At 41.2% G+C, this 25,399-nt stretch overlaps 1 protein-coding gene across 3 annotated transcripts in view; it reads right to left on the bottom strand.

Moving 5' to 3' along the window:
- Positions 1-5,445: 5,445 nt before the first annotated feature.
- The window catches only part of cdin1 (CDAN1 interacting nuclease 1), a 65,389-nt gene continuing 45,435 nt past the window's right edge, over positions 5,446-25,399 (bottom strand). For all 3 annotated transcript variants that reach the window (XM_039603756.1, XM_031747233.2, XM_031747232.2), the window contains exon 12: positions 5,446-6,913. In XM_039603756.1, coding sequence (XP_039459690.1) covers positions 6,745-6,913 — 169 coding nt within the window. In that variant the 3' untranslated portion in view covers positions 5,446-6,744. The remainder of the gene's footprint in view (positions 6,914-25,399) is intronic.

The raw sequence follows: 25,399 nt of genomic DNA, 5'->3' as shown, positions 1-25,399 counted from the left end.
TGTCTTCACCGGGCAAACGACTGCTTCCATCCCTGCTCTTCATAATTTCCCAGCGCAAAAATATTATGTTGCCTGTGGCAACAATTCAATAAAATACCCAATCACATCTGTTCTTTCATATATTTCCCAAATTAAGCTAAGTCTGTACATAATAGAGAAGTCTTCTCATCTGTGTGCTAGGATTTCAAGCCAGGATTTACTGCAGGGTGATAAATGACAATAAGGCTTGTTTTGACAAATGCAATGCTACTTTTGAATGAGCGAGGGGTTGGCACAGTGTGCAGGGCCAGACCCACTGTTATCAGCTGGATTAGTGGCTCTGATTATGCCCTGGAAGCTTTTGCTCTCAGCACCAATCAAAACCTGCGGTCCGTGCATCCCATAATAGCCACGTTCATCCGTACAGTAGCCCCACCTCCTCCCAAGTGCACTTATTTCATAATAACAAGCTTGCCACAGCTCTCATCAGGCCATAATGCTCACAAACAGAAGACAAGGGAGAGGGTGAGCCAAGGTTGTTTTGACTGAATCATTTTTTTCTCTCCACCTCATGCAACTAACCTTTTTCCCCCGACTAGCTCTAGTCGTATTTTCCAACCACGCGGCTCTAATCTTTTAGGATGTCACTTGTGATCATACATCTACTGCTGCCTTTCTGCTGTCTGTTCCTCTTCTACCTTTCCTCTACCCTGCTGTTTTCCTCACCCCTGCCCATCACCATGCTGCCCTGAACCTGATTTTGGGGTTGTTACCGGGCTTCCTCTGGACCCTCGCTGTGATCAGGAGATATCACAGTTTCTGGGTCACTTCTGTCACAAACCAAATGCCATTCAGGGGGGGCTGACCTTTCTAGTGGCTGATGCTGGAGCAGGCATACTCCATGCGGGTTGTCACCCCTGTGGTTCCAACCACAAACGCACACTCGGTTGTATTCCCGTTATCTCTTTTATTCATTGCTATACATGTTAAAACAATAGGCATGAATGTAGCCGGAACAAAAATAGCTGATGTATGACATCTTGGCTAAGCTCAGGACTGTGACAGGCCTAAGTGCTGGCTGCAGACACATGGTATATCAGATCTCAGTAGAAGGAACTCCAGATATGCTTCCTGGATTTATTTGAATGCAGCGGGTTATGCAGCAAGTGCCACTGTTTTCACAAATGGGAGCTTAGCTCTAAATGGAATACCTCAATCAGCAAGAAGCCAAGTCAACACCTTTTTTCTTTAAAATACTGTTGCATACCATTTCTATTGCCAAGCTGTTAATTTCAACTAAGAGCATGTTGAGTTGGTCATTTAAAGCTACTGGCCAGACCTTGGCTGCATGTGATCTTTGATTTTTGCAGGCAGTGCAGAGCTTTAAAATTTTGTTGTTGTTTGTTTGTTTTAAAGCTCTCGTCCGTGTCTTGTCCCATAAAGCCAATGAGTCATAGGAAACTAAATTATCCTCCCCCACCCCTCAGAGTGGATTTATCTGTCATAGTTGTTCAGTTTCCCTCAAACATACCATCTGTCCTCCATCTTGTCAATCAAAAATCCACTGCGTTGCCATTTAAAATCCCCCCAACCATTTTTCTCATGATCCATTGTTGTTTTTAAATAACAGCCTCTGATTAGCGGGTAGAGCTTCCTAAAAATAAAAATGAAGTCTGTTCGCGTCTTCCTCGGCTCAGAGAAGAGAGGCCGCTTTTTCCCAGTGCTGTTATTCAAGCCCTCACAACAACAAAAAATAAATAAAAAATGTAAAATCTTTTTTGTTGTTGTTTTCTCTTTTTTCTTTTCTTTCTCTCTTTTTTTTTTACATTTCATACTGACTGTTTGGACTCTTCCTGGATATAATTTTATTTATTTCCATGCTGTGATGTCTGGCTGGCTGAGGGAGGCTGAGAGGATCCTTACTAAAAGCACTACGCTGCCTGCGGCAGAAACAGGCCAGAGCTCTCTTCACATAAATAACACAGGAGCGTGGAGAAAGTCCTTTTGGTGGTCTGCTAGAGGGATAGAACCAGCTCTTCCAGGTTCTGTCCTTTTTTCATTCTCTGTGTCTCAGTGGTCTATCTATGAGCTTGGATGAAGAAGCATAAAACAGCAGGATCTGGAAGAGATTGGGCCAAGATGTACATCTGAGTGGATAGTGGACTTCCAATAGCCTGCAGGCTGAGACCAGACAGAGTGGATGCTGTGAACTGCATCAAACTAATCTGACACATGGGACTCACAGATTTAAGAACTGCAACCAGTATTATAATAAGGAGGGAAAGGTGTAACTAAATCACCTTGCACATCATTTCTTTTTAATGTTGCAAAAGCAAAAAATGATGAATAATATGATCTCAATTTTCATCTTAAACTTTTTATTAGCTTGTGCATATATTGTATTCCGGTTTTTAAACTTTTGAGGTTTCCACATTTTATGGTCTTCTCATAATGCATTTAATTATTTTTTTTTTAGTGTGTTGAGAGGATTAAGTGTGTTTTGTTAATTTATTAAAAGAAAAAAAAAATCATCTTTATTAGGTATTCAGATTCTTTGCTCAGTGCTTGATTAAAGCACCACTGGAAGCATCTGCAGCCACCATTCTTCGTGGGAAAGATCTTACAAACTTGGAATCTCTTTTCTCCCTTTCTTGACAGAATTGTTTAAGGTCAGTTATGTTGGGTTGGGAGTGCCGCCATTTCCAGGTCTATTAATGCTCCTTTGGGGTTCAGGTGCAGACTCTGGCTGGACCGCTTCAGGACTTTCACACAGTTTTCCCAAAACCACTGCTGTGTTTTCTCGCTGCTATGCTTTGGGTCATCTTCTTGAAATGAAACTTTTGGTAACCTGAGATCCTGAGTACTCGGGATCGAGCTATATATTTCGGTGTCCCCGTTTCCCTCTATCGTGACTAGTCGCTCATAGCACACTTCCACCACTACTGTGTTTGACTGTAAGATGATATTAATGAGGTTATGCTCAGTGGCCTGTCTTCTCTATGCCATTGAGAACTGAGAACAGATAGATCAAAATTTGTTTCATGGTCTGGAAGTCGAACTGCCTTTTGGCAAATCTGGGAACACAATGTCTGCTGGCCTAGCCTCTGAGGGAAACGGTTTTATCCTTTGATCATTGTTTATAAATGCAAAAAACATTTTACAAAAGCTAATAAAAAGTAATACCAGTGTAAATAACTGATGGTTTTTGCATGGATTTTTACAAATGCCATCCCTTTTACTTTTCACATTGCCACTATGAAAGCAAAACCTGCTCAAATGTGACTAGTCAATAGCCCCTGGACTACCAGAAAACTTCCTGAACTATCTTGGCATTTACCTACAGATTCTACATATTCATATGCAGAATCTCATCCTGGTGATTATCTTTTAGAAAACTCCCAGTGGGCTGTCATGTGTCTTTCAGTGAAGCATGGATTTCATTATGCCACTCTACCACAAAGCCATAATTGATAAAGTGCTGCACTGAGAGCTGTTCTTCACTAAGCTACTCCCATCTTCAAAAAGCAAATGGGTGGAAAGGTCTGGGGAGACTGTTGGTGGTTGCAAACTTCTTCCACCGAGCTTCTGGGCACTTGACATAGTCATGTCACATATTTCTATGGCAAATTGCTCTACACACTTTAGAATGTATCACCCCATTGATAATTCTTTGGATCACTTGGCTCTCACTCTGACACACACAGTCCACTGGGGGACTTTATACAAACAGGTGTGCTTTTCATTTTGGTGAATTAGAGCTCTGTGAGGCATAGGTGGATTCCAGTCAGGTTTAGGAGCATCTCAAAGACCCCTCATAGAGGCTGGATGTATTACAGTTCCAGGGTTTTACTATGCTAATGGAGTATTTTTGTCTTTTATTTTCACAAATTAACAAATTACTTTGAAAACTTCGTATTACCTTACCTTGGAGTACAGGAAGAAGAGACCTCCCGCCCCAAATAAACAAGTAACTAGTAACTATAAATTTTTAATTTTAAGAAAATTTGGAAACTTACAAATCATGGATAACTTTTTGAATATACTATATATTGTTAATGTTTTTTTCCAGTGAAAAAATAAAGAATGTGTAGTTTTGTTTTTGCTGTATGCCACTTGAGGATCAAATTTCTCCAGAACACGGGTGTTACCAGCCCCTGGAAGTGACCTCTCCAAACCGGCCTTATTTGGAGAGCACTCGAGTGCCCCATTGTTGTGACAGGAACAATGAGTCTAACCGGGGTGGGAGAGAAAACACAAAATACAGACGTCTGGCTCTTAAAAATCATCAGATGGAAGCTATTTTTTCTATATTTGCATTCACATCATGGAAATCTGGTCACCTGACACTGATGCCGTGGCTCGCCTTTGAAGTCCGTTTAAAAAAAGCTTTATTTAGTGCACATTGTGTGCAGAACCTAATTTATAGGAGCTGACCCTGGCTACTCTTTTGTGCAACAACCACCTTGGAAAACAATGGCAGGAAGGCTTGAAACTTGAGAGGAACTGAATCTGCTCTTTTCCATTTTTTTTCTGCTCTTATTGAATGGAGAATTTTCCCTCCCTTAGTAAAATAGCTCTGTTTTTTTTGTCCAACAGGAGCCATAAAGTGATGTCTAAGCATACCATGACCAGGCATTCGCGCAGAGTTTAACTGGACACATGGGGACAGTTGTTTTGTACCACAGTGTGCAGAGGAGCGGGGGGGCACAGAGGAAGCCATGGACGCCTGGCGACCCAGTGGTGACCCAGTGGCCTCCTCATGGAGGGGATCAGGGCCTAGATAGGGAGTCGGCTTAAGGTTAGAGGTTTAAGGGTAACAAATCAAGCAGCACTTTAATGGCATTTAACCCCCACATACCATATCTCTCTAACTGTTTGAACAGTGCATAAATGCAGGGCAAACATAGGAACACATATTTCTGTTTCATATGGGGAAGTTGTCTTAAATAACAGAAAAGGAGGCGGTCGGATTTGGTGATTAATAGACTGAAGACAAAAGCTTTCCACTAACTTTGCACCTGAGGTCTGTTTTGACTCATTTCTATGCACAAGAACACGTGAAGCCTGCAGTTTGAAAGCACGCTATGAAAAAAATAGTTCTTTGTGAGTGTACTTTCTGAGGTGACAGCAGGTTCTTCACCCTTTCACTTTCTTTCCTCTTATCGTTTTGTGTGCCATAAAGAAAGGGGCAGGACAGGGACCCCCTATAGGCAGTGCATATCTGCCTCTAAAGCCATCACTCAACTTTATGTTCACTTCTGGTTCTCCTAGCCCGGCTGTGTTTCTTCCATTAGTATCCACTCATAAAATGTACTACGGTTATAAAGATGTGCAATAGACGACTACTAGACAGTCACTTACCTTTACATGGTAATCAGGTGTTTCTATGTACCTGTCTTTTACCTCACTTACCTAAACGTGCCTGATATATAAAGTTTATGATTTTGACAGTAACATGGGAACATATTAAAAATAGTTTACCAAACACATTTATTAATATTTACATGTACAAAATAACACATGCAAGTACAGTAGTTTTACTTTAAATTGTTACAGGTTAAATGTGGGACAGAATGTAACAAATGCTGATTCTAATAGTCGTCTCTTTTTATTTATTTTTTATTACTGTGAAACAAGTAAAAAAGCTCCTGGTTTTGATATTTTACTAAGTAAACACACTGGTCAAGCAAACGTAGGTTCACAAATGCGAGGATAAGCTCTTCTCTTATTTTATATCCTTTTAAAGTGAATACTGTTAGGCTACCAGTCGCACATTACTCCCAATTTCAGTATGGCTTCGCTTTAGGCAAACTGTCATGACTATGCTCATGATTTTATGACATTATGCAGAGAAAATTATTAATATATTCAATGTAAAAAAACAGAAAATTATTCAATTTTGATCACTGCTATTGGAAATTCTATCAATAAATGTAACTCTACAGTCAAGATGAAGCCAACAAACGTCAAAAAAAAAAAATCCTTTTGTGTAATCGTATCAAAATTTGCGCTTAATTAGGTTAGTGGAACTTTGTTTTGAATTGTGGTTGCACAGTTAAGAAATAAACACTGACAGCAGCATGAACAGTTCTGTCAAGCATATGTGCTACCAAAAAAACAAAAGATTTTATAATATGAAAAGGGTCACTGAGGGGCCAGCCTTAATCAGAAACTATCCTGTTTATCCCGCTGGAGAGTGACTGAGAGGGCACTGAGTGACGCAGGTGAGAGACAGGCGTCACCCAGCCCCTAGACCGCACCTCTCTTATCTGCCTATGGAACGGAGGAGGAAAGAGTGACAAAGGCCAGGGCCTGAGCGTGATAAGGAAGGGCCTTATGTCCTGCTTCGGCCCTGGCTTGCTCCGTAGCCTCCAGTGCAAGAGGCCATCCAAGGGCCAGGTGTTGACCACGACCAGAACAGCCTCCCAGATCACGTTTTTCATTCACAGGTATGAATATGAGTGACGTCAGATATATAGAGAATGCTGGTGTGCATTTACATGCGGCCGCTTTGGAGCAGTGAATGAGAGGAAGAAAGGGAGGGAGAGAGCGAGAGAGAGAGAGAATGAGGGTCAGGTGAAGTTCAGGGCAGATTTTTTGCCAGTAGTCTCACACTGCAGGAAAGCCAAATTGCTTCCGGATCTAGGTATCCACCCCTGCATATTTCAGTGTTCGTACCCTTCCCACCTCCTTGTTGTCATCCCTCTTTCCTCCCATTCATTCTCTCATCTGTACTTTGGTTTTACTCTTGCTTCTGATCTTTTCTCATTCTTTGTCTTTGTTCTGGCTCTCAGGTGATCGGTCTTGTTGCGTGGCATGGCACAGGGTGACAATGTCTGTGGGGAAGCAGTCTTTGAGTAGGATACCTCTGTCTCTCTGGCAATCCAGCTCTCCAATAAAGCCATACCAGTAGATCACAAGGCCTGGACCAAACCTGCAGTGCATGAAAACAAAACAAAACAAACTGTTAGTACATTGCCGCTGTTGTTTTCAAGAGTTCTCAGTGTGCAAATACGGAGTTACACTTTCAAATTCATATCTGAAAATGCTGTTGACTTTGGATACGAAATACAGAAAACATCGGGAAAAAGTTAGTAAAGAGATAGAAAGATGGGACACTAGTGAGATGGATCTATGAGAGATAAGATGGCTTAGGTATTTTTCCTTTGATCACATCCAGGAAATTTGCGCTGAATCAAACAAAAACACCGCCAGGAAGATAAAGATCTTTCTGACAGGGTGATACACACTCAATCACATTACAATGGCAGTGAAATAACAATAATCTATGAAATAACAAAGCACTACAGCAAGGCCTCCGGATCCTGACATCAGAAGCTTTTGGCACAGAGAGAGCACGCAGAGTTCAACACACTGCATATGGTGGTTAATGTTAGCTAGTCAAACAGCATCCAGCTGTTTCATTTACGTTCATTTTGAGGGCAAAAGCAATCTGCACTACGGTGCCTAATGGCAATAAAGATTGACTTTCCGAGCAAATGTGAGCTCAAATTAGGAGTGTTTAGATATAGTATGTTTTTGTTTATTTCCTTGTAGAACCTGTAGCAACTTTATCCCTAAAGATGTGCTGAAAGATGCAGTAACGCTTTAAACAGAGGAACTCGTCACTCGGAATGCGCAACTACATTTCACTATTTCTCTTCAAAAAGGAAATAAAGCAGCGTTCAAGATATTTATTAACCCCCAAAGAGCCACCAGTGGCCCCTCTCTTCTTTGAACCTTAGCTGCCACGCATAAAGACGTGTCACAGTTGAACTCTTGAGTGGAGAGCACTGTAGCTGCTAGATGCTAGAGCAGATTCAGGGGGCTGCCATCCTTGGCTCTTCATCCTTGGACAGTTAACGCTGTTGTGGGGCCTCTGGAGGCCAAGACAGGAAGCTAGCTAAAGGGCCACAGAGAGCAGTACAAGTTCAGTTTCAAGGTAAAGTTCATAAAAATGTTTGACATTTTGGTTAGATTATAAGAACTATTATAGATGCTATATTTACAGAAATCTTTAGTTGGCAATTTAAGAATTTACTATAAACACAGAGATTGCATTGTGACCTCAGAAATAATAAATTCTCAGCCTTTGTTCTTTTGCCAGCTGTTACATATGTCTTGTTGTAATGACTGGCCTCGAGGCAGTGCGCATGCTACATACAGTTCCCGTGTACAGACAGACACATGCACATGAAGATATGTGCACCTCCTTCTAAGCGGTAGTGTACATGCTCCTACACCCCATCCCTGCATTCTGCGTTTTACAGTGCGTGATTTACGGTGCTGTATCTGTGAGCAAACAGGCCAAAGCTAACAGCCCCGAAGAAAGCCTGCAGATGCACGCTCTAAGTTCACCACAGTGTCACACACATAGCTCACCCTCTCAACACTGCACAAAACTCAAACCCTCAAATTCTCATCATTTCCACGCTCCACTGCTGCACATGGCTGTCAACTCTTAATATGGAAATGTTTTGGAAACAAAACCTAAACATTTACATTAGGTGGCTTCAGAAAAGGGCTTATGTGCTTCTTTTTATTCTGCCGCCGTTCTCTATGTATTTCCTGTGTTCTGGATGTATGCGTGTGTTTGGGGAGGGGGAAAAGCGTAGAACGGGCAGACTGGTCGGCACACACTGGAAAGAGGCAACCTTCTGAAAAGGTTAAAACTGTACATCAACAGATAAGGCAGCCGTGCACGATTCATCATGTCCCAGGTCTGTCAAGGGAGGCTGAGTACAAATTGAAACAAGCAAAATTATAAACACTGGGGAGCCATGTCACCAAGGCCTTTCCATACCGTAAAGAAAATAAATGGAGTTTGAATCCTTCTCAGGATTAATACAAGTCAATACTACGGAGACCTTGAGGTAAAAATCTTGGACTGGGAATAGTAACAATAACACTGAAGGGGGAAGGGAACGGTCAGGGGGTCAAGACAAAGTCTGATGGATACAGCATGATTTTCTTGCGAAAAAGTCTAAAACTAAGTAGAAAGCAAGTAAAAATACACAGCAGGGTGCTTTAGGCACTACTACTGCATATATATAATTTCTCTGAAGTTTGTGTGTTGGAACGCCGGAGGAAGTGAGTGGAAGTTCAGTTTAAATTTGTAGGCAAATTATGGTTTATTATGTGGGCTGGCTCATTTTAACCTGGCATGTGCTTATTACGCACACCACCTCGAAGTCAGAGTCAACCATCTTCCAATAAACACCTCGCTATGTAACGAGTTGGTGAAATTGTTTGTGAAATGTAGCTAATTTCAGCAAGAGGGCCACTTGACGAGCCTGGGCGTGGATTGCGGGCTGCCAGCCGTGCTTTCGTTAGTGTTAATGAGCTGCTGGTGGTCGCATTTTAAAGCAGGTGCCAAGCAGCTTACTACAACAGCTTAATGAGAGCAAGGCAGGAAGAAATAAAAAAAAAAAAAAAAAAAAACATGAATGGAGAAGAGGGAGTGTTATTAGTATCTGCCTGTGCACACACACAACATGCCGTGAAGCCAGCAATACGGAACGTCTGAATCATAAACACATGCATAAAAATATACCAACTCTACTCTTCAAATAATTTGCAGACTTATTTCTTGATTTTGGGTCTTGCTTTTCTCATTTTGGTGGGGAAATGAAAGCATGGCTGAAAGCCCATAATCCATGCATGGGAGGTCAGGCAGTGTACCCTTTTAAAAAATCTCTGAGTTGAACATTTCTGCTCAACACGCACATCAAGGTTAACTTCCTTTGCTACATTTGGTGAGAAAAAAAAGAAGCTTCAAGCACTTCTTCCAAAGTACATTACACGACATGACGAATTATCAATAAAATTGAGATGAATTTACGCTCGACTTTAAAACGCCCTCACTTCATTTTACACACCGCACAGGTCCACTTTAAACAAACACCCCAGCAATGATTTAGACAGTGCAAGCCTTCACCTGAGGGTGAAGTCTATGTCTCTGAGGTCTCTCCACAAAGACCTCTTTGTTTTCAGCATCCATACATCAGGTCACAAGGTAGGCAGCTAAAGCACCGCCAAACATTAGTGTTAGTCAGTCTTTTCTCAGTTTTCCCAAATGCCGTAATGGAACCCGCTCAACTTCTTTTAAGACAAAAAGCATTCAGACTGATTGTGAGAGAAGTACAGAGGCATAAAAATGTCTGTGTTGAAGTCTGAAGAACTGCGTACGTAGTAAAAGACAGAGAATAAATGTGTAAAAATAAGACTATTCTTTTGAGATCCCTTTGATAGATGTCCACCTATCAAAGAATTATAAGAGTTTTCTTTATAAAAAAACAAAAACAAGGTCAGATACTGGTGTTGTGATGTGTTATTATTTGCGAAAATTTACAGGGAAGGCAGTGACCCAGAGCCTGCATGTCAGCAGGTGATACAGTTTTGCATGTATACTGTACCCAGCTTGTGTATCTTAATGACTTTGTAGTGCATTTTGCTGCAATTCAGCCAGACTGATGATGAAGACACCCCTGACAAGTAAAACTGCTGTGCACAAGTAGGATATTTTAAGGCTGGTTCTACCCAGAGGGGCGTCCTCGAACAGCGAGGTAAATAATCCCTTGCTACAAACTATACATCCGTCTGTCCATAAATAACAGGGATTGAATGGAAGAGTTAACCTCCCACAGACAAGTTATTAACATGACCATAGCTAAGAATAGTAAACATCGTTTTTTTACTTTCTCCACCCCCTACTTTGTCTCAGTGAGCGGGGAAAAAACTTAATTCAACTTAGGTACGCAAAACACAATTACAAAGCAACCGCAGCACACGATTGTACATTATTATCACCCAAACCTACGCAAGCGTCGTAATTAGAGAAGAATGCGGTTAATCTTTGTCACCTGTGAAGAGTATGTCATATTCATATGCATGTGTAGTTTTTAAGCTAGAGGTGTGGAGGTGGAATGTGTAAGTATGAGAGTATGAGAGATGTGGGAGGTCAGGTCGACTCAGTGTGTTGTCAGTTTTATGTTGCAGTAGGAGCTAATTTATGCTCACTAATGCAAGATAACAATACCAAAACAGAGACAAGAGGATTCCAGAGCTTTACTTGGTAAACACAGCAACCACTTCTGGAGCAGGATGTAGTCCGAGCCCTTTAAGGGATCACAAAATTAGTTGATGGTCAACCCGATTCAGCTTTAGCAACATTTCAGTCCCGTCCTACAAATGCAAAAGGTGAACTTAGTGCTCATTAACTATAAATGTAAAATAGGCAAAATAATATACTAATATTTTATATTTTCAATTCACCAATAATGCTACTAAAAGATTATATGGACAAATGGTTCAGCAATTTGAGAACAATGTGTAATACTGCAAAGAATTTGGAAATTTTAAGATTCTGGAGAGATTTTTGCACATTAAAAACTAAGGTTAGACCTTTTTCTATATGATAAACAGAGAAAACTGCTTTTTTTTTTAAACATATGCATCCATAATTGTAAAATGTTTTTTTCCTCCTGTTAATTATTTGATCAGTTATCACTTTCTGACTTCAAATTTCCCACAAGCTCCTATCACCACAGCCACTTTCTCACAATAACCAAAACCTTATCACCGGTCAGATACACAATCTGACATCCGACTGATACCTTGACTAACACATGATTATGTGAGTGAGCAAATAAGCATTAACCTTATATTTATTTGCTGGCTCAATAGTAACTTACAGATATCCAGCTTAATTACATTTGGTCCCAGTTAGAAACCATTCGCTCAATATCATGCTTCCAAAACATCCTCCAGCTGAAGGGAGGAGACTTAATCAGTGTTTTGAACTCGTTAAGTCCCTTAACTGAGCATGTCGCCTACCGCATTAGCAACACATATCTGAGAAACAAGTGTGCACTGTGTGTGTAATGTGTGCGGGTTCCCTCTCAGATCTACGGTGTCACGGTCCAACACGCTTTGACACACTCTGGTCTGCATTGAATGTGAAGCAAAACTAAACAAGGTGTGGTCTGGCTCTAGCTTTGTCTTTCCAGTGTTCAGAATTTGGCCCAAGCAGCACAGAGTACACTACATACAACAAAGCGGCCTAATGACGACAGCTCTGTGGTGGCACCATAATCATAAAAAAAACCCAAAACTTGTCCTTCATACAAAAGCGTCCTGTGTGTTAGTGTTTTGCAAAAAGGATTGTTTTGAACAGGCTTGTTAACATAAATGCAAGAAAAAGAAATGTCCGTCTCGGTCTCTCCGGCTTTTAAAGGGTTAACGTCCAGGAACTGGGAGCACACCTGATCTTTTTTTTCTTTGTTCGCGGATATCGACTCCTCACACTCCTTAATGACACTGTACATCATGAAAATGGCTTGATCTCTTCAGTTATGACACACTGAGTGGATATTCATTAACAGTTAATGCTAATATTAATGAATTCTTTCATGGTGATGACAGCACATAGTGACTCTACCGTATTGAACTGAAATCTTGAGTGGGTAGTAATTTTGTCTGGGAATCTTGATTTATGTAAACACATTTTAAATGTAGTTATAAGAACAAACAAAATAGCAGCGCTCACGGATGAATATACTTAATGTTTTAGCAAACACATTTCAGCTACAAGCTGTCATGTGTAATGCCAGTGAAGCTGATGCCGGCTTATAGCTAGAATAAGTTTGTTTTACCTTTTAACAATGGGTATACTTATCAGTGAGTGCCAGTATTTTGTTTGTTATCGGTTTTAATCAAGTTCCTATACATGTTTAAGATAATCTAAGTAAAAATATGATTTAAAAAAATAAACATCTGAGGTTTTCCCTTTTTATAGATAATGCTCCAAGTTCTAAAAACTAAACATTGACCATAGTGCTAATTTGGAGATCGGTTTAAAGTCCCTCGGGCCTTTGATGAGTCCTCGTCTCTATGAGTTCTGCCTAGAGACAAGAAGCTCCCCATGGTAGTGGGCAAGAGGGCTGGGGGCTGGGAGGCTGTGCAGACAGAGAAAACCACATCGTCAAGGGGATACATGCTCCTTTAACCTGTTATTGTGAACTCCCAGCAGCCCTGGCCGATAATTGCCACCTGTCCCTGGGGAAACAGTCAAAGACAAGCACTGGGACAGCCAGTTTTTTTTTTTTTTGACCATTGCTCCTCATGCCACACAGATCTGGACCTAATCCTGCCCTTAACCCCTGTGGCTAATGTGTCTTCAATTTAGGATGATCCCCCACTACAGGCACAGCCCCTAATCAACAACATTTTGTACTGTAACCCTATCCACCCTTGCTAGGGCAGCATCAGTCTGACCGGGCGCCGGCACATCTAATGCGTCCAGCGGCGGAACAATGTCATGCGTGTGTATACGGTACTTATAGATATCATGTTTGCATATGAGGTCATGGGATGTGTGCCATGCACTCAGCTGTTTTTTAATCGACATAAGCTGTTGAAATAAAACATTTAACATCCACATGCAACTGTACTTAAAAACACTGAAACACAAACAAGTTGCATGAAATATGTAATATGTAAGCCACAAGTATATATTTTAAATGAGACTGTAAATTCTTATGGCTGCTCCTCATTGTTCTTCCATTCTGAAAAAGGCATGCTATCCATTGGCCCAAGGTCTCCATCAGGTTCAAGAATAAGTACTTCATTGTAAATTCTGGTACCAGTTCAGTGAATCAAAAGTCATGGAAAGGCAGGTGTGAATGTTTGTTGTGTAGGCCTCTTGGCCTCTGCGTCCATGAGTACAACCCTGCCCCAAAATTAGAGTGTGGTCTCTAATGTCTCCCTGTGAGAGAAAGAGGCCTGGCTTTCGTCCAAGTCAGCACCTTTGGAAGTGCAGTCGTGTTACCACCACTAAATCAACATGTCAGCGCCCAGCCCAATGAACTTCTTCACCCAAACTCCACTGCTTACAGCGACCCCACACACCTAATGAATTGGTGTGAATGCCTATCTGTCTGCTAAAATGAAATGGGGAAAGGAGATATGAGGAGTACAAGGGTGGGAAAAAAGTAGATTTGTCTCTCAGGTGTTACAAAAAATATTTGCAGTTAGGAAAAATTATTATTGCTGTCCTGTACTCAGTCAGAAAACTACTGTAGCAAACCAGCCAGCGCCAGGTTACCGTAGCCCCGGCATCAACCTTGGCTTCTGTGTCCAAAATGGAACTGTCCCACTTTAGGGGGGCAAGTGTGGAGAGGGATGCAGGCGAAGGGCCACAGAAATCTGTGTGCTTACTCGGCAGTCTGTTTACATTCCTGAGGGTAATTTTAGCCCCTGGGGGGAGTAAAGCAGGGGGGGCCGACATGTTGTTGGGGCTTGTCAGTGTTCCACGGGCCAGCCGGCACAGTGGCGGCACCTGGACATCTGGGTGGTAAATATACAAATACACACAGATATACCTCCTGCAGAAAAACCACTGGATACCTGCTTGCATCACTTATCAAGGTTAAGGTTATTATTAGGAAATCCTAAAGGTGAAGTTGCATCTTCCACACAATATCAATAGCTGCTTTGTAAAATCAACGAGGCCTTCTGAAAACCACAGGACTAACCAACAGGCCCAACACAGCAGAGTGCCATTAGTTTTGGACAACACAGGATATCCCCGGTGTTTTTACTGACAATCTGGGGTGCAAATCTAATTTCACTGTAGTTTTAAAAAATTTGCTAAGCAAACAAAACAATAATCCTAGCTCAAGAATAGCTTAGGGCTTCTGTGTGCCTGTCGGGATTTGTCTTTTTATTACTCCCAGCCCACAGTGTCCCTTCAAAGTGAAAGAAAGCAAAAAGTCCATGCCTTTGCTGTGTTTGTGTGTCAATGCAAGTGTAAGAGTAGGACAGAGAGATACAGAGAAGGAGGGAGGGAAAGCGAGACTCTGAGCTTATCGAAACTAATTAGGCAAGGGATCAGGATGGAAGTTAAATACTGGGCTACATGTAATGAAAGAAGCAGAGTGGGGGACATCTAGGGGTCAAGCCCACACCAAACAGTGGTCCTCAGGCAATCTGGTATTGATTTTCACTCGTTTGGGGATGAATGTGGATGGGAGGGAGGGAGACGGGGAGAGGCAGTAGGGCAGTCTAAGGGTCTCGTGAGTTGTCAACTTGACAGTTTAACCCCTTTTGGAGAAGAACAAACAAACAGAGGGATCTCTTGGGCTGACAGCGTTGATCTGTCATAGCGATGACACTGCAAAGCCCCACAGAATGGCCACACAGGAGAAGCGAGTGAGGAGGAAAAAAGGAGGGAGGGTGAGCTGATACAGATATGCACAGGCACATTCCTTAAGACTCAGAAGATAGGACTGTGCTCCGCTTACCTTGAAATAAAAATTCAGGAGGACAAAAAGGACCATTCAACTGAGTCTTTAGTCTGGGTTCAATTTAATTTTATGAAAATCAAAAATAAGTACAGTAACTTATCAACTAAATACTTCTGTGTATGGTTTTTCTTATAAACCCGTTTATGTTATGACGATGGCAGACCTTAGATCAGACCAAAGTGGAACTTCAGGACCTATTTTGATCATTTGCCATGTCAAAAAGTATGGATATCCCTGATATAGCAATACTGGTGATGGTCCACAATCACACAGACACTCAGATGTCAGTGCTCGTCTCTTGTCAGTCTGTGAAGGCCGTCACCCTCAAGCACCTTCCCTCTCATGTCCTTAAACACTCGAAGACCCCTTTCACTCTTTCCCTCAGACTACCTCATCGTTTTGTCACATTGCCAAAGGGGACTCCATTACCCTGGCTAACTCTCACTTATACTTAACACACACACACACACACACACACACACACACACACACACACACACACACACACACACACACACACACACACACACACACACACACACACACACACACACACACACACACACACACACACACACACACACACACACACACACACACACACACACACACACACACACACACACACACACACACACACACACACACACACACACACACACAGGATAGTCACAGCTAATGCTGCCCACATCAAATTAGAGAGGCCCCTATTGTCCCTATTATGGCCCGGGAATGCTCCATCATCACGGATGCTACGGGGTCCCTCACTTGTCAGAAGTTGTCAGACAGATAGGGAGACTGGATACACACAGCTGACAGGTAATCTTAATGTCTTCAATTAGCCCAATTAGGCCTGTCATAAACAATTCGATAAGTGTTCAACCAACGCAAACAGATAAACGCACGCACAAGCGCACCAAAATGCACACGCTCACACACCAAGGTCTGCAGGGTATTAATGAGAAGGGTAATGGGTATATCAGTGGACGGTTGACTTGTCTTTTGTTTCAAAGAGGGGTGTGTCCCCATCCTTTGCTCTCAGCTGTGCACTGCTGGCTGCTACCTGGTCAGTTCAAATTGTACCATCTCCTTTCATTAGCACATCGCCGACTGAGAATCTGAAAGGCCGTGACAAAATTCATTTGAGACGAGTGGGAGCAGATTGCCTGAAGCAGGTGCTATAAGGGAGATAAAACAAAAGCAGCACCTTTGTGAGGCTCGGTGTGCGCGTGGCTGTGTGTGTTTTCCATCTGTGTGTGTATCTGAGAGGATTTTCCCTGGTCTTCAAATTCTGTTCTTTTCCTTGCTGTGGTAAATGGGTAATGACACAAAAGTGCTTTTGACAAAAAAGGAAAGGTACCAGAGAGGAATCGGCCCAGCACACTCGGAGCATTTACAAGGCTGTGGTGAAATCTAAATATTATTTGAAGTGTGACTAAACAGGCCAACACCTTTCTGTGCAGAGGATGTGTGCTAGCTAACGCTGTTTGATTTGGTCTCTCCTTTATAATATCTTATCACTGAGCAAAGGTGGCACCCACACTGCATCCTCGCCTTTTGTCCTCTATACGTTTCTTTATCTATTTGCATTCTCTATCAATACAAGTTTCTGCAGGGACGTGGAACATGTTGAAGGGGCTGTGAAGCACAAGCTTATGTTTAAAACAGAGATTCCACAGTTTGCAAACACGAGCGTTGTGCAAAGTTAGCATCAATATTTGAACAAGAACTTCACATCAACACTGCCTTGATCTTATGTGCAGAGGCCTTGAAATGCCCCCCGTCAAGCAAAACTCTGACACTTTCAATGCAGCACTGGTCTCGGGGCATTCAGGGCATTTTTTTTTTATTTAAGGCAAGAAAAGAAATGAACAAAATACAAATGTAACAAAGTTAAAACAAGGCAGTGATCTGAATGGTGAAATCCCAAGGCACATTTTCATTCAAGGAGTCAAACTGGGACATGAAGACAAACCAACTGCTATCAGCAAGATCTGTGATGGACCTTTAACTCTACTTCTGATCCTTAACTCAAGTGACGGCTGGAAAACCATCCGAGGAAAAAAAAAAAGAAAGAAAGAAAGAGAGAAAGAGAGAAAAGCCTTCACCGGGAAGTTGTAATAGGAAATTGCTCTTGGCAACTATTTGTTCAAGCACCAGATTTTTTTCGTCTTTATGCCAACCCAGTGAGCCCCCATTGGAAAACAGGGCAGGTCCCCCTAATGAGTAATCTATTTCAAAGCAGTCGTGTCTGGGCATGACAGTTTACTGAGAGGCTTGAAGAACTGGTAATTACCAGTGTTACGGGGCAATTAATGCATATTACACTGCGGCACTCATGGCGGTGACTGTCAGCTCCCCAATAAAAATGAGCACTCTTCAGCTAAAGGGTGACATTAATTGGGCCCTTAATGACTATGCAGAGGAACCAAGCCAAATAGGAACAAAACAGGGGACTCGCTCTGACACTAGCAGAGGGCTGGAAATTGGACTAAAAATGAGATTAATTGCTGTTTAGAAAAAAAAGGGGGAAAAATGTGTTGAGGGGAAGGGGGAGAAAGAGGTTGGGAATTATAGGGTGCAAAGAGCAAGAACCGTTCATACAGATGACAATTCAATTAATTATTTTATATTGTATTTTCTATACCTTAAGAAGTGCAGACAGGCCTCAGGCCCATTTCAAGGGTTTTGTCTTGATATGGTGCTTATTGCATAAAGAGCTACATAAAAAAAAAACCTAAAGGCAGCTTCAGATTCCATATGCTCTCGATAAAATAAACATTATCTAAAAATTTCATTCAACCATTTGCACATAACACAAAGGGGGAGTAAACATAGCAGTCAGGATGTAAACGGGGTTAAAAAAAAAACTCTTAAGAAGTAAATATTAAGCATTTCTGGGTTACACACTTTCCTATGAAATATAAGACCTTTAGTATGTCCTTTCACTTAAAACAGTTTTAAAGCCTTAAGCAGAGCTTTCATGAAAAATAAATCAAGTAAATCTACCAAATTGCAGGCCTTCCACCCACAGAAATGTTTGTTTAAAAAGAGATCAAGGATATGGGGAAGACACGAAGTAATTCTGATTAATGTTGCTAAAGCTAGGCACGTACTGAGCACCACCTGAATATGCAAGCCCCAAATCATGAAAATATCAGCATGCAAAACATGCCGTCATTTGCATACATTTTTGATTTTGGATTTCCGTGCTATTTAAATATGCAGTTAGAAATAGTCCAGCACTGCCTCTTGCGCTGTCACGCTGCACACTCACACTGTCATTGGTCCTGATAGAACTCCTCGCTTCAAAGGGAGCTTTGCAATGGAGAAGAGAATGAGCAAATATTTGAATTGCAAAAACACATCATCTTCCAAGGGGAGAAAATTCAAGACAACTTTTTAGAGTTAAAGACACCCCCAACCCCCAGCAAGCTAACCCTCTGCATACAGCACAAAAAAAGTCAACATATTCATAGTGTAAGCACACTCCTCACTAATTTACCATATCCAAATTTGTGTAATGGGATATGACATATTTTAGAGGGGATTGCGGGGAAAAAAAAACTTTAATTTGAGGAGAGAACCATAAAATGTTTAAGCTGCTCCTGTATTTAACTGAAATCCACCATATAAATCCAGGTTCTCAGACAACCTGACATGGGTTTGATTACAGACTGAAGTGTAATTAGCTACTTCAGTTATCCTGTAGAAGGTTGGAGTGAGCAGCACCACCATCCTTGCTAGATATTTCAGCATAACTAAAGAGACCTTTACATTCTACGGGAGTACCTTTCCTCTCAGGATTCAGCACAGCCAGTTTATAGCCATTTACATGCAAGCACTCCAGGAGAATCTCAGTCGCCTTCCAACTTTTGCAGAAGTTAGAGAGAAAGTGCAATAAATAATCTTCGTGACCAATCAATAATATGACTCAGAGCATATTTGAAAGTATGAGTTCCTCACTTGGTTGCCAGAATAAATAGAACATTTAAGCCAAAAGTTACAAGCCTAGAAATGAAGGCCATGAACAACATTAACGGCACTAAATACCCATCATCAGACATCTAAAAAAACACCCCTGCACAGGGGGAAAACACTCATCTCCTCTGTTTATGATTGCAAATGTATATACCACAGGCTGAGAACTACCTTGAATTTTAAATGAGGGAAAATTTAATAGTTTTACACACATACTAAGAAAACAGAATACAAGGGGAATTTCTGTAAGTATGCCTCTATAAGTAAGGCATCAGATTGCTGGTGGGGAAAAAAAAAATGCCTACTTTTTTTTGTAATGTCTGCTTTAAACATAAGACGAATGATTGTGGATTCAGATTTCATACAATAATACGAAGTTTGAATTAGATTTACAATATTAGCTATGTTTTAAATAGCACTTAAATACATTTGAACCAGTAGTCACTGTTGCAAAATGCTACATTTCTGCGATCTCTTAACACGCAGTTAGCTTTAGCCACCCAAGTCCAACCCTCCTGTGGCCTCTGCTCCTTGTGAGCTACAAACCTATGCGTAGACAACTTGGAGACAAGTTTGAACAGAAATCAAACCTGAATGATGGATAGCTTTACTACACAATGACCTCTGTCACTAAGTTCTTGCCCTAAATCAATGTTGGCGATAAGAGCCCTGCGCCAGTGCTCACCTTGGTATGTTCAGCAGCAGGCCTTATCTATGGCAGGAGGAAGTATGAGTAATAACTAAAGACAAGCTACGACAAAACCACTAACCCCACCTTGTCAAACATAATTTACAATGTATATCCCTTTACCTCCCCACCCCCCACCCCCTACCTCCCACTGCTGTTAAAGAGTAATTATGGGAACCAAAGAGATTTGGGACTGAGTTTGGATGATTAGCCCATTATAGTATGCTGGGAGAGGTTTGAGTACATCAGAGCGGGGCTCATATTTTCACAAGAAAAGTGAAAAAGTTAGGCTGCTGTAACTTTTGCTATTCTGTTGTACACTCATGGTTTCATTCACAAAATTATGAATAACACTGTTATATGTCAGCAGTGCCAGATCCATGTGAAGTGGCCAAACTCTGGTGATGTACACAGTGAGAGGCTAGAGGTTAAAGTTGAAAGAAAGGCTGACAGGAAGTCGACTTTATGAAGATTATAGCACTACAAACTCTGAGACCTTTCAATAGTTTTTCATTTGACTGTGTGTGATGAAGTATGTGTGTGAGACATAGAGAAAGACACAGAGAGTCAGGCAGGAGAGAGAGCATGCTTCCAGGCAGTTGCATCAAAATGGAGCGAGAGACCAAATATGACATCAAACATTGCAATTAGCTGACCCCTTTCTCCTAGAGTCGCAGTTTGAAAAGCCGTGCCTTTAAAACCCTGATTAAAATATGTTTGCTCTCTCATTCAAAATGACATTTGACAAGGTTAGTAATATTTCAACTAACTGTAAAAACATTCTTGCAGACGTAATCCTTTTTTCCATCACTTTGCAGAGGCGCAGGTAACCTCCGAGCGAGTTTCCCATGAACTCAGTGCTAAAATTTGAAAACAAAACGGCTGGGGGAAGGAAAAAAAAAGTTCAAAAGTTTCACTCGAGTGTGTTTTGTTTCACCCGGGCAGCTGAAGCTAAATGTTTTCTGATCATTATTCAGAGCATTTATCCCCTTTCTAATTCAAACCACAATGAGTATTTAAAACGCAGCCAGGGTTTTTTCACTTTATTCCCTCCGACCACGAACTCCATCCTTAGCAGGGACCCGAGGGGGTGAAGACTGTCAGCAGGTCTGAGAATAGAGTTCCTCAAACCGTTAAACCCCCTCATCACCAAATTAGGAGGTGTATTCTGGAGCTTAATGGTATGTCCAATGGAAAGTTGAATAAAAAGTTATGCAAGATGTAATTTAACGGTGCATGACAGTATATATTTATATATAAACTGTATATGCAATATTTTTTGCATGGGTTTAGAGGAGTACCAACTTTGGTTTGGAATCAACTTTGAGTCCAAGTTTTAAAAAAAGGAATCCAGTCAGAAAACTTAAGTAAACAAAAAGAAAACAGTGTCTGAGACGGTCATTGGTTTTGACAAAACAAGTGGGAGATAAGCAATGAAAAAAATGGGAAGAGATCAGAAATGGTCAAGCCAAAACTCTGTCTGAAGTTAACAGTTTTCAAATCCATTCCAATCGCAGGAGAAGAGAATGTGAAGTGTCGGGCTGGACAGTGAGCCAGCAGAGGCTTTGCTGCAGCTGCGCTCAAATGGAAGTGGCACTTTCTATCAGAGGCCTTTCACCAGACAGCTCTATTCTGCCCGTTCACTTTTAACCTCACAGACACATAACAAAAAGATACGAGTGGTCATTTAAGACGTGCGCACTCGTCATTGAAGAGACAGATTCGGGGTTTAACACTGGGATAGACTCATGGTGCGAATGTGCCAGCTGATAGAGATATCACTCAAAATGAGAAATAGATTTCTTTGACATCTCTGTGGCGGCCATTCAAAGGGGGTGGGGTCAAAGCCTCAAACTCTGTTAAGAGTTTAGATTTCACTTGTTCAGAAATATATGCCCCTGTTAACTTGCATCAGTCTAGAGGAAAAGGATTGCGTGCCATCTGTTTCGGCTTATGGTGAAAAATCACATCAACAAATGTTACAGGATTTTTTTTTCAAAATCACATATAGACCTCCTCAACAAAGTTTATTTCAAAACAGTCATAAAAAAACAAACACAGAACAGAAATACTGATACCATCAAAGATGTGGTGAAAAATATATAAGCAGAAATTTTCTTGTGTTCATTTCATTCTACACAGTTTTCATAAGAGCCAGCAGCCAGACGCATTTTTTTCTTCCAATCGTTTATAGACCTGACAGAGTTTGTGCAGACAAATCTGCTGACCTGATAGATCCTGTACATTAACCCCAAGAATTGATGAGCGAAAGCAGAAGGTCAGCACTTGGACACAGGCTCCTCATGTGTCTTTGATTACACACTCCCACTAAAGGATAGGCAGGCAGAGATGTTTAAGCTATCAGGCAATCAGACCGTCGAGAGACGTGAAACTCAAACCAGAGACAGGAGAAGGAAAGGCCTGCCTGGGAACAAAGATGGGGGAAGAGGGTTCTGACAAAGCTCTTTAACAAATGCCAGGCCAGCGAGGGGAAAAACTAAAATGTGCTTATATCTCTTTCAGCGTTTCTGGCAACAATGCAAATAAGTGAATTAATACTGAATTATAAAACATTGTTCTCAAAAATAAATATCTTTTCATATGGTATTTAAACTAAATTACTTTTGGTACATCAGTCACAATGACTGCTACTGGATACAATCGGATATAGGACTTAAATATGAGAACAAGCAATTCAAATGTACTTTTGAAAAGAAATGAGGTCGTATGACAAATGATAAAAAAATAGAAATCTCTTCTTAACTGCAGCTGAGATTGCTTAGAGTACATTTAAAATGGCATTGCTGCTTTTGAAGTCATTTGGAGGCCAACTGCTGTTTTTTTTAAATATAATTTATTTTATTCTTTAAAATCCTTTCTGTTACTTGCTGCATTATCAGAGAAGAGTTTGTGAAATATAATGAAAACAGGAAGAACTTTGCCTCCTGGTTTAGAATATCAAAAGCTTTTTATAGGTATAAATCACCAAGAGCCTTTTGTCGGGATCTTTTTAACTTTCATACACACACAGATGAATGTGAGCCAGGAAAGCACTTAAAACTGCAGTATACACATGCACATGTGTTGCAAGTGTACTGTTTTTTGTGTGTGTGTCTGTGTTTCTTTACTGTATGTGATCAGAATTCTGCTGGTAATATTAGTTATAGAAATCCAATCATTACTTGTTTGATTAAGCAAGAAAAAAAGATACAAAGCTAAAAGCGTGGAAGCTAAATAAGAAGCTGAAGTCAGTGTGGAGGGGAAAAGGAAACAAGAATGAGCGGGAAAAAAACAACAACAGTAAAAACAAGGTTATATGAGGGACAGTGTGTCTATAAAAAGAAGCCTACTGTCTAGGTTATCTATAAGGAACCACTTATCACAAGCGACCAGCTTCACACAGTGACTGATGGGCCTCTACAGACCATGAGTACCAGCACATTATCTGGTACACACAGTGCTGCTCTTTAAACACAAAAGGCAGGAATATGAAGCATTGTTTCCTTGGTTGTCATTTGTTAAAAAATAATTCTTTTATTTTTGGACTGGAATAAAAAAAGTGTTTACCGTTTCCAGCAAATACACAAAGACAATGCTGACTAACATAAATTAATGCTAAATTAGCCTAATTGAACCATTAATTTCTCGCCTGTAAAACATGACCGATTTATAGCAGAACGCGTAGGTCTTTAAATGAAAAATTTTTATCAATATAACAGATACTACTCACACGTACTCGCATTATCTCTAGATCTTATCTAGATAGAAGTGAAGATATTTAGCACCTGTGAGTGTGCAGGCCTTTGTGTGATGCATATAAAGCATCATGCAATGTGTGACAAATCTATTTGTCCCGCTGTCAAGAAAATATTACTGCAGGTTTAACATCACATTGAGGGTAATGTAGATCTGAATGTCCTTTAGAGGTCAGACAGCCATTAAAATTCTCCTGTTAGACTGACTTTTACAAAAAGCCTTTCGATTCCTTGCCCACTAGTCTCTCTGTGCTTTTGACAAATGCTGCTGGCTTCTTCCTGGATTGAAACCCAGAAGGTCAATGTAGAGGAAAAAAGAAGGGGAAGAAGGCGGCGAGACTGAGAAAATGAGGGGGGGGAGTGAGTCTTTTTAAGTCTGATGACATACATCGTGAAAGCTGACAAAAAAATGTACGTTCATCTTTAAAAAGTTCCATACCAAAACAGGAATTCATGGAGCAGACATGCTTGCACCTCATTTTACTTCAGGCTTTCCTCTCCATCTCACAGTGTCACAGGCAAGCAGCAAGACAGGAGGAGGGGTATGTATCGCTGGGGTGCCGCTTTCTGTCCTGCTCTTCGTTTATACACACGGCGCGATGTCAAAGCTGCTCTCACATTCAATGGTAAATGACAAATTTGGATAATGCACACATACAACCCTACCAACATAAATAGGAGACATGGGGCTTAACCAGAGCTAAATCCTGAGGCTGCCAGAGACCTGAGAGCGCGGATTACACCCCAGACATCTTAAACAATGCACCCAAATGTGCATCCTTAAAAGTATGAAATCCTTGAAGCATCACGGCCGACTTGTCATTTACCATTAATATTCCAAGTAGCTTGTTCTGTGAGGGCTAGCATTGCACTTCTGTGGGCTGACGTTCCCCAAAACAAACACTTGCAAAGCCCTAAAGGAACCACCACTGTGGATGGCTATTTTTCTTGCTGTGGAATATTCTACGCGAGGATGTCATAACAAAGGAAACAATAAAAGAGGCCACGTTCCTGCACTGCATGGGGCATCCTTAACTATAAATAGGAGGAAGGCTATGCAGAGACAGTCATGCTTTATCAGAAAACCCCACCACAAAACAACTAGAATTTTCTATTGATATTAAGTGCCCAAAACTACACAACAGAAGAAAAACTGTAAGCCAGAAAAAAAAAGCTCTTTCTTAAACATCACAAGAGAATAGATTAATTGAGAAACTAAAAGATTGCTGGCTGGTGCTATAATGAATCTATTCAAATATTGTTTCTGTCACTCTAGTGACTATCAGCTATTCATTAAAGGCTACTATTGCCATGGAGACTTTATTTATTTATTTATTTTTTACCCCCTCTCTTTGTCTTGCACATTTATGACAAGAACCTGAGGTAAGGTATGGCAGGGCACAGGTCTTGGAGGTGTCACACCGTCACCCCAGAAGCGCCAGTACCTGTCCTCAGGGATGGCCTTGTAATGTCCAGCCTCATTGAATCAGTGGCAGCCACAGCCTGTGGGCTCCCTTGCTCAGGTGACATCCCCTATCTGCTCTTCCTTTGTGATGTCCTAGATGCTGAGGCCTTTAATACTCTTATGCTACTGCATTAACTGGGACTATACGAGAAAACATGTGCAGAAGCACACAAGGTCAAAACATTCTTTCTAAATATGAGCAGCTTCAGTCATGTATAAACAGTTA

Source organism: Oreochromis aureus, linkage group 19 (genome assembly GCF_013358895.1).
Source record: "Oreochromis aureus strain Israel breed Guangdong linkage group 19, ZZ_aureus, whole genome shotgun sequence".
Lineage (NCBI taxonomy): Eukaryota > Metazoa > Chordata > Actinopteri > Cichliformes > Cichlidae > Oreochromis > Oreochromis aureus.
The sequence above is the reverse complement of the archived record's forward strand: the minus strand, read 5'-3'. Positions and strand labels throughout refer to the sequence as shown.